Below are 16,717 nucleotides of genomic sequence, written 5' to 3'. Positions count from 1 at the left end.
TCAAACAATAATTCTTAGACTTGATTAGTACATTTATTGGCGGGAACAGGGCTGGCTGGAGTGATAGGTCTTTCCTAAGGAGGGGGTTACATTTAAACTGATTGGTTCGGACCCTGAATATCTACGTGAGGAATTGCACAGGACCCCAGGCCATAATTCAACTAAATGGCCAGTAGGGCCTTGTCCTAACTGTCTCAGGAATTTAACCCATGCTTTGCAGTTTAGAAGCTTTACCCTTTCATAGAAAGACAAGCCAATCTATTTGCTATTTTTCTCTGGCCGTTAGATTTACAGTAAAGCTCTTGGTGGAAGCAAAAATAACCAAAATGGGGATCAGCAATGCTTTTTATTAAGCAGCCGAGGGGCACATTTTCAGGAGAGAAAATGGTGACAGGCTACAACAAGGGTCTGAGTTTTAGCAGAGCCTGGTCCTGGGATGAGTTGGTCAATTACTTTTGATGGGCTCATTTAGGGTGGGACAGGACTGGTAGGGAAGTTCCCTGGGGCTATTGTACTGGAGACAGCCAGTTCAGTCAGATAGGGGTCAGGTGCCCTTTCCTTTTATGTTCTCCCCATTTTCCCTTCCTGCCTTCCTTTCAGCAGAGGCCTGGGTTTCTGAATGTCAAAAGCTCCCATTTACCACAGACATCTCCCTACACACCTGGCAGGAAGGCAGGCAGGGGAACAGCTGTGGAAAGGGGAAGTGTCCTGGAGTTTATTTTCCATGTCCTTCACTTAGAATACAGTAAGCTCAACATATTTCAACTGATTTGCTCATGGGACATTTTTTAAAAGCGGATCTTTGAAAACATTGAAAAATGCCGCGAACTGGTTAAAAGCATGAGTCCTGGTCTGGGTTTGCAACATAGCTGGTCCTAGTACTGTGTGCTTGTAGACAAGTTAACATCTCCAGGTTTATTTAGTTTAGTTTTCTCATCCATTAGTTATATTTCCTGAGACCATTGTGAGAATTAAGTGAAATAATTGGTGTAAAGCTCCTGGCAGGTACTAAGTGTTTGTACCAGGTAACTGCTTTCCTAACATTCAGGTCTACCATAGGGCTTTTACCTATTCAAGGCTTTTACCTATTCAAGCCATTTACTAGGCTCTGTTGATTTTGTCAAGAACCACATTCCGTTATTAAAAGCTTGGACCTTGTACCAGATGTCAATCCAATAATGAGGCCATGGTTTTGAGAAAAATGAAAAAGAAGTTTTATCGCTTTGCTAGCAAAGGAGAAACAGGGACTCCTGTCCCAGAGGCTGTAATTCTGTCCATCATCTGGGACAGGAGGCTTTTTAAACAGGTGATTCAAAGGGTACATTCCAGGTATTTCCCTTTAGGAGTTGTAATTCACTTATTAATTTAGGAGATAATAATTTCTGAGGTCTTCAAGTGCCATGCCAAAGTCTGAATTACTTCCTTCCTGTGTGTGTGTGGGGGGGGGGGGGGGTGTTTGTGCTCTAGAACAAAAAACAGCCTGGGGTGGGGATGAAAGGTAATCCCCTTTCCCCTTGAGGTTAGAGAGGAGATAAGAAATTAGGGAGGAGCAGGAAGAGAAACATCCATTTTAACCATAAATTGCAGTAGCTGAGCAGCAACTGCTACACACCTACATCTTGGTCACCTTGACTGTGTTTTTAAATATTCCTAAAAGTGACACCAATTACACTTCATATTTTCTCATAATTTTTCTTTTATACCTTTTATCAGTTCACTTGGTCTTAACACTACAGAAGCCTGGTGTAACGCTGAAATGCTTGAATGTTTATAGTCTTTTCCTACAAGATCTTGCTCACTCAATTCTTTTAAAATTTTAGGAAAAATCTTTCCAACCCAATTTCAGTGCGTGTGGTGTTTGCGATGCTGGGACCAAACTGAGGAAACTAATTTTAAACAGGTCTTAGAATCTTAGCAAAAGCCCAAACCAAGCCAATTACTAATTCAGAGCTAATTTGACGCTGGTGGTAAAGCGTTCTTTTAATGGCTGCAGTTAAAGGACAGAGCTATTTTGTATCCAGCTTCCCTCACTTTACTAGCGTTCAAAATCCCAGTTTTTAATGAGCTTGGACTGGATTTCTCTCCGGTTCTAACCCCCTTTCCTTGGAATCCGAGAGACTATCTGGCGCCTGCGCATAGTGCCGCGCGCGTGCCCCGCCCTTCGCGCATGCGTGCCCTGCCCCGCGGCCACGACGCCTTTCCCACGTCATCGGTGTTTTTGGGTCAAGGGCTGCCGCTGGGATTGTCAGCTCCATTTTGTGGTCGGTGCCCGTCGCAATCAGCTGTGTCTTCCGGAGATCGCGTTGCAAGCTTCGTCTCCTTCGGCTTAGAGTCTCCAGCAGGACGGTGAGACGCGAGGCGGTGGAGGGAGTGTACTAGGCATCCTCCTTGTATGTCGGGGGCTGCCCTCTTTGTTTGCCGGTTCTCCGGCTCGCTGCCTCCTATTCCCGCACCCCAGAGCTCCATAAAGGCAGCGCGCTCGTACCCTCTACCGAGCCCTTTGCTGCCAGTTTCTGTTTGCGGGGAGTAGCGACGGTGTTTGCCTGCCGCGCGCCCTGTCAGGGTCCGCTCGGTAGGGTGGCGGCCCGCCGAGCTCCGGCCTGCGGTGCCTGCGCCCGAGTCCTAAGATGGCGGCGGGGTGGAGGCCAGGCCTAGCACTGTCCCTGGGAGGCGCCGCTTGAGATTCTGGAATGTTCCTAGGTCGCCCCGCTGTGGGCGGAAGTGTCAATAGCAAGTGGAGGGAAAAAAAAAATAGTTGACTCCTGGTGGAATAAGGGCAGTCTCAAGTCTGGTTGACTCGTAAAGAGTATAGAAGGCGCTCTACCTTTAGTGGTGCCCGAGAAACCCAACTAGGAGCCCGAGGGAGGAAAGAGCATAGAGTGCACAGTTTGTGTATTTATGTGCAAACGTGTTTATATGTACATGTTTCTGTTACTATGTGTATGTACACATGTGGTTTTTGTGTGTGTGTGTGTGTGTATGTGTTCATACACTTTTTGGCGGGGGCTCAAACGGGCCACTGCACTTGGCTTGCATGTGTACTTGTACTGGAGACACGAATAAAATTTTAGCAAAGTTAAATTGGGGTTCCTCAAATTCCCTTACTACGCCTCCTCCCATACACAAACTTTAAATAAATCTGGGCATGACATGGACAATGCAGAATGCTTGTGAGTAAAGCTCACAAACTTCAAAATATGGGACAGTGCAATAATTTTTTAGCAATTTCTGATTAAAAGGTTGTAACAACAGTGAATTTGTAAAGAGTTATATACTGTTAAAAGTTACGATGTTAGGACTGGGGTTGTGACTCAGTAATAGAGGGCTTGCCTAGCATGTTTGAGGCCCTGGGTTCCATTCTCAACAAACACCACATAAATAAATAAAATACACTGTGTCCATTACAACCAAAAATATTCTTTTTTAAAAAGTTACGGTGTTAGATACAATCTAACTGGGATGATTTTGTCTTTTATGTAGATGAGACACTCTAAGAGAACTTACTGTCCTGACTGGGATGAAAAGGACTGGGATTATGGAAAATGGAGAAGCAGTAGCAGTCATAAGAGAAAGAAGAGATCATATAGCAGTGGTCGAGAGAACAAGCATTGCAAATACAATCACTCTAAAACATCTGATAGGTAAGAAGGGTGTCTGAATATAAAAACCACATTTTTATGGTGATAAAACTAGTGTTACCTTGTGGTTACCATTCCTGCTTCCAGTAAGATTTTTGATGGCTTCTAATGTGTAAAGTTTCGTGTTTGGAGGGGGAGGTAACTAGGTCTGGGGCTGTAACTAGTGGTGGAGTTCTTACAGTAGCATGCATGAGCACCACAAAATAAAAGCTAACTAGGAATTTAACAAAGGTTAGTATTGGCAGAAAATAGAAAATATATTTTTTTTCTAGCTGTTACATGGAAAGCAGATCTATAAATGAGAAAGATTATCATAGTCGACGCTATATTGATGAGTACAGAAATGACTACAGTCAAGGATGTGAACTTGGACATCGCCATCGAGATCATGAAAGCAGATATCAGAACCATAGTAGCAAGTCCTCTGGTAGAAGTGGAAGAAGTAGTTACAAAAGTAAACACAGGATTCAGCACAGTACTTCACATCATCGCTCACATGGGGTATGAGCTGTTTTAAAACATTTGGAAATTTTATTTCCCATGTGGAACAGGAAAACTTGAATTTGTGTTTGAGAAAATTCTGTTTAAGATAAAGCCATCTCAGCTTTAACTTGGAGGATTATTTCTATTTGTACGTTGGATAAAATTCCAGAAAAGCAGTATGTTTAATTCTGTAATAATAGATTTTACTTACTAGTTGGCTTCTAATTGTCATTTCAATGAAAATAGTGAAGGTAACATAAAAGCAATAACAAGACATTCTGAAAGGTTTTTTATAGTACTTCAAGAATTCTGCTTTGACTTGATAAGTTCAAACATCACAAAAAATAGACATTTTTGTGTGATTGATGATTAGATGTACTTTTTTGTCCTAACAAAGCATGTTCTGTAATCTTTCATTAAACAAACTATAAAAGATTTGAACTTTATGGGTTATGTATTAATTTGGTGATAGCTCAGATGACATTTAAAATACTGTAGTGTTATCCTTGTATACCATTTCTTTTTTCTTCCCAAAACTAGGACTTTGGTTTTATTTACTGTTCTGATATTTGTTTTCTTAGATTAGCTAGGAAATCTTAATTTGGCCACAGTCTACTTTAACAAGTAAATATTACATCCTACAATTTTGGAACATTAAATTAGGACACTAGAAACTTAAAATTATGTTTCAGTGTTTCAGTGAATGCTACAACTAAGCATTTTTTTTTTTTTAAAGAAAAACAATTGTATTTATGTTTTGTTGCCTTACCACTTTGAGTATCTTATCTGAAAATCTGTTCCTTGCCATGTTTTTCTCCTGTTAACATAAACTATGTGCCCTGTGAATTTCTGGGGACTGAATTTGAAATTGCTCCTGCCAACCGTTTGTGGCCTGGCGTGTATCTGAATGCCTGAATATCTCCCCGCTGAATGAATTTCGTATTCTGCCCTGAATTCACTCGGGTATATTGATTGGCTGGATGATCTTGGTGCCGCCCACTTGACGTTTCCAGAAGAGTCACCGAAGGAAAAGAACCAGGAGTGTAGAGGATGATGAGGAGGGTCACCTGATCTGTCAGAGTGGAGACGTACTAAGTGCAAGATGTATAGAATATTTTTCAACACTTATTAACTTTTCAGATAGCATAATCTATATAGATTAAGATTTCAGGGATTTGGAGATCTTTTTTTTTTCTTTCTCTATTTTCTTGTTTTTATTTTGTTTTTCCATTTCTTTTGGTGGGGGGGGATTGTGTTTTTGCTTTCTTTAGAAATTTAATGTTATGCAGAACTTCCAGAGCAGTAAATCAAGTTAATGAAGCTAGCCTAACAATGAAATTAGACCTAAAACTAGTTGTATTTTTTTTGGTGGTGTTGACCAATAAAATAAATATCTAGCAATAAGGAAATTAGTAACATGAACTAGAATAATCTTCATTGATAGCATTTATTATGATAAGTACTTTGTTTCCACTTTTTGGTGTAACTGAGATTCATTTCTCTCTTCTAGATGAAATTGTTGATACTTTAGGTGAAGGGGCTTTTGGAAAAGTTGTGGAATGTATCGATCATAAAGCGTAAGTTTCCTGTGCTGGGATTATACTTGAGAAGCTTGCCTGTATAGAAAAGTACTTTATATCATTAAGCTGTTTGGGCTGGGGTATCTTGGCTTGTTTATGAGAAACTTCTAAAGATATTGTATTTATGTTGTATTTAAGTAGCTAGTATTATATCCAGCTTCTGGGCTGGCTTAGCGTTCCTGGGTTTAGTCCTCAGCGCCAGAAAAAAAAGGGTATATGCAGAGCTGGGGTTGTGGCTCAGTGGTAGAGCACTTGCCTTACATGTGTGAGGCACTGGGTTTGATTCTCATCACCACATAAAAATAAAAAAGGATATATGCAGCTTTTGGTTCCAGTTCAGGCTGAGATCATAGTTTGTTTTTGAAAAGTGTTCATATGTTTGTCCTACCAGGCATAGTTATGGCTCCCCCTCCTTGCTCCTTTTCTCTTTTTATAATAGTGTTTCTCAGCCTTGGTTTTACATTAGAATTTTGGAGCTTTTTTTGTCTCAAATGTTTTCAAGGTATTTGGTTTACTAGGAGCCTCCGTTTTTAGAAAGTGCCATGATTCATTATGATAACAGCCAGGACTGAGCTGATAACTCTTCTGTATTAGGATCATAATTATTTAATTATTATTATATATATATCCTTCAAACTGCTGATTAAAATTTATTTTCTTGACATCTGGATTGTAGCTTAATGGTAGAGTGCCTGCCTAGCATGCACAAGGCCTGGGCTCAGTTTCCAGCATCTCAGTGATATTCCCCCTTCTAAATGGCAGAGCTTTTAAGTTTAAGGAGACTTGGTAATGTTCTGAGACCTAGCATTCTTTGCTATGCCACCTTATCCTAACTTATTGATAACCTAGCCAATTCAAAATTTGACAGAGGTGAGTGAGTTTCTTTAGGAAGAAACTGCTTTATATACTTTTGTTTTGAGTCTTAGTTGGAATGCAAGTTAAGGTGGCATTATCACCGCATACTTGTTAAATTAGAGCTTTTCTTATTGTTAGTTGGTCCTGAATGGTGATCTCATGAAAGAAGTTTGTGTCATTTAGTATGTATTGGCATTACTAATTCTACTATGTTCAAAGACCATAGTTGCTTATATTGAATCATATCATAGAGTTTAAGAAAATAAAATTTAATAGGTCAGATTAAAACTAGTTAAAAGAGAATAATAGGAAACTGAAATTGAACATCACATGTATCTTTTATTATTTCCTTTTTGGTGCCCTTTGAGGTTTGAAGCACATCTATCATTTTTTAACTTAGATTTATTTTCTCTTAACAGGGGAGGTAGACATGTAGCAGTAAAAATAGTTAAAAATGTGGATAGATATTGTGAAGCTGCTCGCTCAGAAATTCAAGTTCTGGAACACTTAAATACAACAGACCCCAACAGTACTTTGTAAGTAGTAAAGTAAAACTTGGAAAATGGCCTAAGGCAGATTTGAACTGCAAGGTATACTCACCCTTTTTTTCATATGTTACAGCCGCTGTGTCCAGATGTTGGAGTGGTTTGAGCATCATGGTCACATTTGCATTGTGTTTGAACTACTGGGACTTAGTACTTATGATTTCATTAAGGAAAATGGTTTTCTGCCATTTCGACTGGAACATATCAGGAAGATGGCATATCAGATATGCAAGTCTGTGAATTGTAAGTTCTTGACCTGTCTTCCAAAAGCTGTGAGTTTGAGGCCAATGCCAGACTGGTCTGGATTTTTAAAAAACGAGACCTAAACATGTACAGTTCTTTGTCAATTAAAAATAAAAGGAGAGCTGGGTAAAGTAGGGAGATTGAGAGGCAGGAGGTCAGCTTGAGTCCAGGAGTTTGGGGCAGCTTGGGTAAGATGAGATCCTATGAAATAGAAGGAGAGGGCGAATTGGGTAGGTAGGTAGTAAAGATTTACTTGATTATAAAATGTTAGTTTATAGCATGTGTTTAATTTATTTGACAAATGATATTATCCAACATAGTTTATATTGAACACTGATTTAACTGTTTCCTAAAAATATTAACCTTGTGCTGTTGGTACTTTTTTAAAAGGGTAGTACCTTTTAGTCTCTGGTAATTTTTCTAGCTGATTAAAATTTTACTGATTATTTGAGTATGCGGGAAATGCATCTGATTTTTACTATAGAGTTGGGGAGGTCAAGTTTTTTTTTTTTTTTTTTTTCATTTTATTATCAGGTTACAGTAAAACTTTTGTTTCATTTTCAGTTTTGCACAGCAATAAATTGACTCACACAGATTTAAAGCCTGAAAACATCTTATTTGTGCAGTCTGACTACACAGAGGTATATAATCCCAAAATGGTAAGTTTTCAATGTATAATCTTCATAGTTTAGGGTGAATTTTTTTTTTTATTTTGTCTTCATAACTATCATTTTATGATTTTCAGAAACGTGATGAACGTACCTTAATAAATCCAGATATTAAAGTTGTAGATTTTGGCAGTGCAACCTATGATGATGAACATCACAGTACATTGGTATCTACAAGACATTATAGAGCACCTGAAGTTATTTTAGGTTAGTACTTGTTAATTATGCTCTGAAAACGTGTATATTTTGAAGCTGTTGTAAAAATTCAGTTTTAGGTCTTATTCAATATAGAACTTTCAAAAAAATCTTTTTTTTAAGAATCAGTATTACAAAATACAGTAAGGATTTTAAGCTCTGTGACTCAGTAGCTCTCAGACTTGCACAAGTAGCTTAACTCTTTTGGAATTGGTTACACATTTGTAGTGAATTCATGTGTTGCTAAATGATGAGAAATGTGTTGGGGGTGCACTCTACACACTAAACTGTATATTATCAAGCACAAAAAATATGATGCAATCAAGAGATTTAGTAAACAGGAGGTGTATGAGGCTACTGTCAGCAAAACCCTGCATACTGCTTTACAGCAAATATGTATTTTTGTGGTGTTGCTAAACTCATAAATCAGTAACATAGTTATTAACATTGCCAAGTATTGAATCATAAATTTGCTACACTTTTAAAAAGCTGCCAGCACATGAATGTTTCCACCAGAATTATATAACACTTGAGCAATGCAAGTTGTGCCTTGATGTTTGAACAGCTACGTTATTTGGTGGTAGGAATTTCCCATCTTAATTGTAATCCAGTATCTTTGCAGCTTACTGTTGACCAGAATTATCATTCAGTGCATGTGGTAGGGCTTAAAAATGTGTTTCTTTAAAAAATGTGTTTCTTTAATGCACATTATATCCCAGAGAATCAGTTGCATGATCCAGTTAGCTCCTGTTTTACAGGTTAAGGCGTTGAGGCCCAGAAAAAAAATTGATAAATTTAATGGTCCCAAAGTTAAAACACTTGACTTGAACCCAGGTGTCTCCAAAGCCCAACCTTATATTAGATGATTCCTTCTAGTTCACAGTATGTGTTCTTTTTCAAGAGAGTATTGAACTTGTTAATAACTTTTTTGGGTGGGGGTACTGGGTACCAGGGACTGAACCTGGGCAGTTTAGAGACAGGGTCTCACTGAGTTGCTTAGCACCTCGCCATTGCTGAGGCTGGCTTTGAAATTGTGATTCTCCCATTTCAGCAATGGGATTACAGGCGTGTGCCACCATGCCCAGTTATTAATTGCCTTTTTTTCCCCCAGAATAATGGAAGTCCTTTATATATTTCTCAAAAAACAGGAAGGCAAATTTTAATTCCCAATAATACTTTTTATACTGCATATATGATAGTAGAATGCATTATAATTCTTATCACACATATAGAGCACAATTTTTCATATCTCTGGTTGTATACATTGTATACTTACATACTAACATTGTGCTTTGTTTTGCAGCCCTAGGATGGTCCCAACCGTGTGATGTCTGGAGTATAGGATGTATTCTTATTGAATACTATCTTGGGTTTACAGTATTTCCAGTAAGTTATAATGATTTTTCAGCAGTTTTACACTAGAAGAGTGCCTATTTATAAGAATAATTTAAGGTTTATATATAATTTTGTGATTTATATCATCTTCTTATAAGTGATTATCCCTGTCCATTTGAGGAAGTCATTGCCAAGCTATTGGAAGTTGTTATTCAGGGTTATTTTTCACACAAACACACCATGTAGTCACTGAAAAGTATTTTTGGGCGCTCATCTTTGTTGTACCTTCTACTCATGTCCTGACTTAGAAAATTAACACTGTTAAATGAGAATAGTGCACAATGTGTATGCAAAGATAGTTAACAATATTTTGTTTTATTTTTAAGACACATGATAGTAAGGAACACTTGGCAATGATGGAAAGGATTCTTGGACCCCTACCAAAACATATGATACAGAAAACCAGGTATGTTTTAGTTAATTAAGAGGTAGCGGGGCTGTGGGGCTGAGGATATAGCTCAGTTGGGTAGGTGTTTATCTTGTATGCACAAGGCCATGAGTTCCCCAGTACCTAAAAAAAAGGAGTGCCATCCTTTTTATAACTTGGTTAATTGTTTGGATGAGAACTTTAGTAAACAAATAACACTAATGCATTTTCAGTTAAGTAATAGATGACTTTCGTGGGGAGTGGATAACTCTGTACCTTAGCTACATTTTAAACCTCTTAAAAGCATTGATCTTTCTAAAGTGTAGTAAATGGTAGAACCAATCACCTTTGCTAGATGTTTTTAAAGTTTCAATATCAACATAAATAATAGATTGATCTTGACTCGTTTTTAGGAAACGTAAATATTTCCATCATGACCGATTAGACTGGGATGAACATAGTTCTGCTGGCAGATATGTTTCAAGGCGCTGCAAACCCCTGAAGGTAAGTTTGAGATGTTGCTTAAATGATCCAAAACTTGACATTCCCCCCCTTTTTTGTTACAGATTTATTTTGATGCTAGTACTGAATATCCAGGGCCTTGTGTTCCACTCTCCAGTTCTTGATGGAAAAATGAAATAAATGGTATTGGAAAAGGTTGTTGAATATATTTTTCTTTTCCTTTCAGGAATTCATGCTCTCTCAGGATGCTGAACATGAGCTTCTCTTTGACCTTATTCATAAAATGTTGGAGTATGATCCAGCCAAAAGAATTACTCTCAAAGAAGCCTTAAAACACCCATTCTTTTACCCACTTAAAAAAAGTACATGAATTTATCTCTCTCTCAAAGAGATCTTATAGACTGTATCAGTCTAGTTTATTAAATTATTTTGTACAGCTTTGTAAATTTCTTAAAAGTTTTTTGTATTGACATTTTGTTTCGATAATTTGATTTGTTAATTACATAGCTAAGTAAAGTAACATTTTCCAGTAATTATAAAGTGATTTATTCAGAATAAACTGCTAAGAAATTCACATGAATCTAGAGTTGTTATTAGCACTGTTTTTCTTCCTACCTTTGTCACTTTAAAGAATGAATATTTCTCTTCTTGGCTACTTCCTTGAGTCTTTGGAAATACTTAGCTTTATTTTCATTTTTATGGGTTGTAAAAATTGGGACTTAGGCCATCCTTTTCGTACTACACATGAAACAAAATTAAATTAAACAAAATTACCCGAGAGGGTTCATTCTCCCTTCATGTTCAAGTTTAGGATTTCACAAATAACTTCAGACCCTTGACTTCCTTCAGAACTAATAATGAATTACGGAAGAAACCCGAGGATCCTTTGCAGCCAGGTCTCTGAATTATCAAGTAACTGTAATACAGCAGAATTTTGTCTATGGTTTTATTTATGCTTGATCCATGTGTGTTCATGTGGTACTAGCGATCAAATCCAGGGCCTTGCATATTAATCAAGCACTATCTCACTGACATATCCTCAGCCATAGAACATTTCTATGCTTTTCTTTATGTCTCTATCATAAGTATAAATTATTTTATGTGAAAAACAGTTGGAACTGGGCAGTGGTACTACACAGCTGTAATCCTAGTTTTTAGCTACTTAGGATGAAGAAGGAAGATTGCAAATTTAAGGCTAACCTGGCTAACTGAAACCCTGTCTCAATGTTAAAAAGAGATGATTGGAGGGCCTGGGGTTGTGGCTTAGCACTACAGTGCTTGCCTTGCCTGTGTGAGGCACTGGGTGCAATCCTCAGAACCACATAAAAAATTAAAGGTATTGTGAAAAAGGGTGGGGGATTGGGTAGTTGCCTAAAGTGCAAGGCCCTCTGCCCAATTCCAAACCCTTTACCCACTCCCACCTCCTCAAAAAAACTTAATTTTTTTTGGTATGGGAACCTTACTGCTGACCTACATCTCCTGCCTGCCCTTTTAAGTTTTGAGGCAGGTTCAAGTTGCTGAAATTGGCCTTATAATTATAGGCATGCACCATCACGCTGCCTTAGAATCCTTTTGAGAGCTTAGCCCTAGTGCCCTAAAATCTACTGGGCCCTACCTCTAAAAGGTTCTATTACCATCCAGTAAGCACCAAGCCAAGAAATGACTTTGATGTGCATAACACTACATACTTTCCTCTACTTGTTTATGCTTTTCTAGAAGGTAAAGTCATGATATCAGAGGCATTTCAATCTTGCATATCCCAAGATCTTATACATAATGCTGTTTACCAAGAGCCTGTCCCAAAATGGCCTGGGAGTGTAGCTTGGTGGTAGAGCACCCCTGGGTTCAATCCCAAGTACCACAAACAAGAAGATGAATACATTGAGGTGGAACATCCCTACTGATGTAAATGGTTGGAGGCTAATACTGATTCGCACCCTACTGGTCTAGAATGCTTGTCCCTAATGGGATACTGTGGTATTGCATTACAATGACAAAAATATTTATTTGGTCTGTCTCTAGTTCTGTGCCAGGTACTGGACCCTTTAGATTTCCTAGGTGAAGAGGAATAAGGGAGATAACAGGTGAAACAAGCATTTTTTGTTCATCACAAGCACCTTTGAACCACACCTGAGTTTTATGTTAGTGTAGGGGTGACTTTTTGCCTATCAGTATAGGAGCTATTTACCAGGAAACTCACCCATGTAAGAGGGTGGAAATTTCACACCACTTCCCCATCTCTGAGGTTATATATAAGAAGGGGCTGGGATTGATTTACCAATGGCCAATTATTGAATGAATCATGTCCCTTCCATGTGACCTTGCTCTATGTAGTTCTTCCATCTCATCATTTGAGCATCTCCTTTGTTTAGGGTTTTTGTTGTTGTTGTTGTTGTTTTTGTTTTTTTGTACAGCAGATTGAACCCAGGGGTGCTTAACCACTGAGCCACATCCCCAGTCCTTTTAGAGACAAGCCTGGCTGAGTTGCTGAGGCTGGCTTTGAATTTTGCCCCAGCCTCTGGAGCCACTGGGATTATGGGTATGTGTCATCACACTTGGCTATTTTATGATAAACTGGTAATCTAGTAAGTAAACTGTTTTCCTGAATCCTGTGTGCTGCTCTACAAAATTATCAAACTTGAAGAGGGAGACATGAGAACTACATGCCAATAAATGACATGTAACTGGTCAGTTAAAAAATAATCTGAGAAAGGACTGGGAATGTAGCTCAATTGGTAGAGTGCTTGTCTTGCATGCATAAGGCCCTGGGTTCAATCCCCAACACCACTAAATAAATAACCAGACACCAGCTAGTGTTGGTGGTGCAGACCTGTAATCCAGGTGTTTGGGAGGCTGAGATAGGAAGATCTCAAGTTGGAGGCCAGCCTAGGCAATGTAGTTTGGGACCTTTTTTTTTTTTTTAGAGAGTGAGAGAAGAGAGAGAGAGAGAATTTTTAATATTTATTTTTTAGTTCTCGGCGGACACATCTTTGTTGGATGTGGTGCTGAGGATCGAACCCGGGCCGCGTGCATGCCAGGTGAGCGCGCTACCGCTTGAGCCACATCCCCAGCCCCAGTTTGGGACCTTCTCATAATACAAAATAAAATATTAAAAATTCTCTCTCACTCTCTCTTTAAACAAACAAAAAAAAAATTAAAAACTGCTGGATAGATCAGTGGTAGGGCACTTGCCTGGCATACATATAAGGGGATTTGATGCCTATCAATCACACATAAACCCAAAACTACAAAGATGTGTGATTGTCATTTGAGTGGGGACTGAGTCTTGTGAGACTGAATCCTTAACCTGTGGAGATCTGATGCTAACTCCAGGTAGTATAAGGATTGTATTTTGAGTTTTAGAACACCTGTCTCAATTCTAAAGAGGGGGACAATAAGTTAAAAGGGGGAAAAAATGTCCCTGAGTGCTCCCCCCTTTTTTTTGCCAAAAAAAAAAAACCCTAGCCAAAGGGAAAATGAGAGCAAACCTAGGCCAGAAAGTCTAGATACGTATGCAAATACTGGAGATTGGTCTCACTAAATTACCCAGATTGACCTTGAAATTGTGATCCTACTGCCTCAGCCTCCAAATGGCTGTGATTACAGCTATGCTCTGTGTCACCACATGGCAGATACATATTACCTTGAAAGACACTGGCTTTCTTTTGTACATGCTGAAAACCAGAGCAAGTTAGTGTTATCTGAAGAAAGCTGTTTTACTGCATGTACATCTGGACAGTTACTCCTTGGAATGTTGGTCATATAAGCAAGCTAATGCTGATGAAGTCACTGCTTCTGCAGCCTAATGTAAAACCCTTCTTTGGGGCCTGATGTGGAATGGAGGGCACTGTGAAAAAGGGTATCTAGCTGGCCACTACCCAACTAACACCATGAGAGGAGGCAGTGCTTGGTGAAACACCATGAAGGTTGAAGGTGCCATCTGCTCAGCCTGTTGCTACTGAACTCTTCTTAGAAGTCACTGATCTGCCCCAATGTCATGTCTCCCTCACTGTGTCCAGGCACTTTGGCTTTCCAACAACCTACCACACTGACCTGGCATAATTGGGCTGTGGCCATGACAACACCCAGAGAACTGAGTTTGGGAAAACCCCACACATGTGGAAATTAGAATTATTAATAGAAATTTGTTTTCCTCATAGTATCAACATCTTCATCCTCCCCCCCGCCTTTGGTGCCAGGGATTGAACCCAGGGGCAATTAACCACTGAGCCACATCCCCAGCCCTTTTAAAATATTTTATTAGAGATAGGGCCTTGCTAAGTTGCTGAGGCTGGGTTTGAACTCATGATCCTTCCACCTCAGTTTCCCAAGTGGCTGGGATTATAGGCATGCACCATTGTGCCAGGCTTCTTCATCCCTTGTGGGGAAATTGAGTCACTGCTTACTATGCCCTTGTAAGGTGATGAGTGTGGTAATTATCCACTTTTAATAGTTAAGAAACTGTTATCCTAAGAAATGCCCAAGGGAGACCCCAAAGCCCTGAATATTCTGCCTTGTCCTGCAAACCCTCTTTCATAATAACCAGGCCAATTTTGCTGCTAATATACTGACACCTTTATTTGGCTGGTGGCCAACCTTTAAAAAAAAAAAAAAAGCCCTAAATAATCAGGCAGCAGTGGAATCCTTACTGTGGACCCTGGTGAAGTGTCTGTCCTATGCTTAGAACAACCAGAAGTGTCCCAAGGCTGCTGGAGTGATGAGGCCACTGTGCTTACACTTAATGTTCTCCTGGGCCTTACGTATTTTATCCACTGGGAATCCAGCCTTGTATGATGGACATTGATTGTAAATACGGGATTCCTCCTTATACAGTTTGTTAGGTAGAGTTCATAACTTTCCAGAGACATTAGGAGTATTGGGCATATAGTAAGAGAGAAAGGCAGATTCAACTGAAGTGATCATGTAGGGCTTTCTAGGGGAAGCCAAGCTTTTGAACTACACTTAAAGAATGTTCTAGCTACTGTGCTAACAGATGAGGTGTACAAAGTGTATGCAGAGGTCACTTCTCCATTTAAGATACTGGTGGCTTGAATTAAGGTGACAGTATTTGATAGGTTATTTTTGGAGCTGGACAGAGTTTGATCCACCAGACATGTGGGCTGATAGGGACCTACAGCCTACTCTGTAGAGAATAAATGGAATTGGTATCTTTGAAAATCATACACTGGCTGGGGTCTTTGGATTGAACCTAGAGGCCCTTTACTACTGAGCTGCACCCCCAGTTATTTTTGAGACAGGTTCTTGCCAGGTGGCCCAGGCTGGCCTCAAACTTGTAATTCTGTTTTAGCCTCCCAATTGCTGGCATTATAGGTACACACCACCACACACAAGTTTGAAATATGTAGGCCATACAAATGCAAAGGTGCCATCTAGAAGAAAAGCATGTCTGAGAAAACCCTTTGGTTTCTAATTAAACCATGAAATAAGGTCAAGGTCTGAGGCTTTAGTGTACAACCAACTGAACAGTCATTGCTTTTCTCTACATTAACAAGGAGTCTCATGAAATTTTATTCAATTTCAAGAGTACAGACAAGATGCAAGTTTCACAGTTAAACACAAATAATGAATGCAGCAATATCACTGGCTTAGATGGCTGTACTTGAGGTTGTTCAGACTGCCAAGAGCTATCTGGGTTACCAGCTATCCGGTTTCCTCCATTCTTCAACTGTTTGCTGTGCCCGGCTCCATTATGCCTAACTAGAATAGAAATGAGGTGTATTTACAGAGAAAATATTTTATCCTTAAAATAGAATGTAGAACATCTTTTTAAGTAATAAAAGCTTCAGTCTATAACCAGGTCACTTATTTCCAACTAGTTTATTTAAGTGAACTTAATTTTAAGCACAACCTTCAATATTTTAAGAAATAGTTTAAACAACTTTTGTCCCTTCAATTCTTTTGTCCTTAATAATTTTAGCATGAATTGGCTCCTAGCTCATTATTTTTTTCTTTGTAGTCTTAGGGATCAAACTGAGGGCCTTGTGTATGTTAGGGAAGTACTCTGCCACTAAGCTGTGTATGTATGTTATATACACACACACCCACCCAACTTTTGTTTTACAAATGGGTCTCTGAGCAGTCTACAAAAGCAAGGAATCTGCAGCTTTTTACCATTCTCATCTAGATAATACATCAGTGGAGCTTTAAATTTCTGATTAAGAGGGACTAAAGTGACAGTGATTTAAGTACATTTGTAAAGTGCTCTTATTCTTTCACTTCATTAATAAGTGCACTGGAGAATGAAAATGGCTGATTTGCCAGATTC

The 16,717-nt window shown here is 39.0% G+C and overlaps 1 protein-coding gene across 2 annotated transcripts; it reads left to right on the top strand.

Moving 5' to 3' along the window:
- Positions 1 to 2,207: 2,207 nt before the first annotated feature.
- CLK1 (CDC like kinase 1) lies at positions 2,208 to 11,007 on the top strand. 2 transcript variants are annotated; one of them, XM_081262096.1, is made up of 13 exons: positions 2,208 to 2,346; positions 3,481 to 3,641; positions 3,911 to 4,139; positions 5,135 to 5,225; positions 5,632 to 5,698; positions 6,976 to 7,092; positions 7,178 to 7,344; positions 7,909 to 8,003; positions 8,090 to 8,219; positions 9,511 to 9,593; positions 9,929 to 10,008; positions 10,383 to 10,473; positions 10,658 to 11,007. In XM_081262096.1, the coding sequence occupies exons 2-13, from the start codon at positions 3,481 to 3,483 to the stop codon at positions 10,799 to 10,801; spliced, it is 1,455 nt and encodes a 484-aa protein (XP_081118222.1). In that variant the 5' UTR covers positions 2,208 to 2,346; the 3' UTR covers positions 10,802 to 11,007. The 2 variants fall into 2 exon arrangements, with proteins under 2 accessions (XP_081118222.1, XP_081118223.1); XM_081262097.1 differs by lacking the exons at positions 2,208 to 2,346; positions 3,911 to 4,139; positions 5,135 to 5,225 and having other exon boundaries at positions 3,509 to 3,641.
- The last annotated feature ends 5,710 nt before the right edge of the window (positions 11,008 to 16,717 follow it).

Source organism: Spermophilus citellus (assembly GCF_964194105.1).
Source record: "Spermophilus citellus genome assembly, chromosome: 11".
NCBI classification, from domain to species: Eukaryota; Metazoa; Chordata; class Mammalia; order Rodentia; family Sciuridae; genus Spermophilus; species Spermophilus citellus.
The sequence above is the reverse complement of the archived record's forward strand: the minus strand, read 5'-3'. Positions and strand labels throughout refer to the sequence as shown.

Coding starts and splice junctions, on each gene's coding strand:
- CLK1 (XM_081262096.1), top strand. CDS start 3,481: ATGAGACACTCTAAGAGAACTTACTGTCCTGACTGGGATGAAAAGGAC. Junction 3,642..3,910: donor CACTCTAAAACATCTGATAG/GTAAGAAGGGTG, acceptor TTTTTTTTCTAG/CTGTTACATGGAAAGCAGAT. Junction 10,474..10,657: donor GGCGCTGCAAACCCCTGAAG/GTAAGTTTGAGA, acceptor TTTTCCTTTCAG/GAATTCATGCTCTCTCAGGA.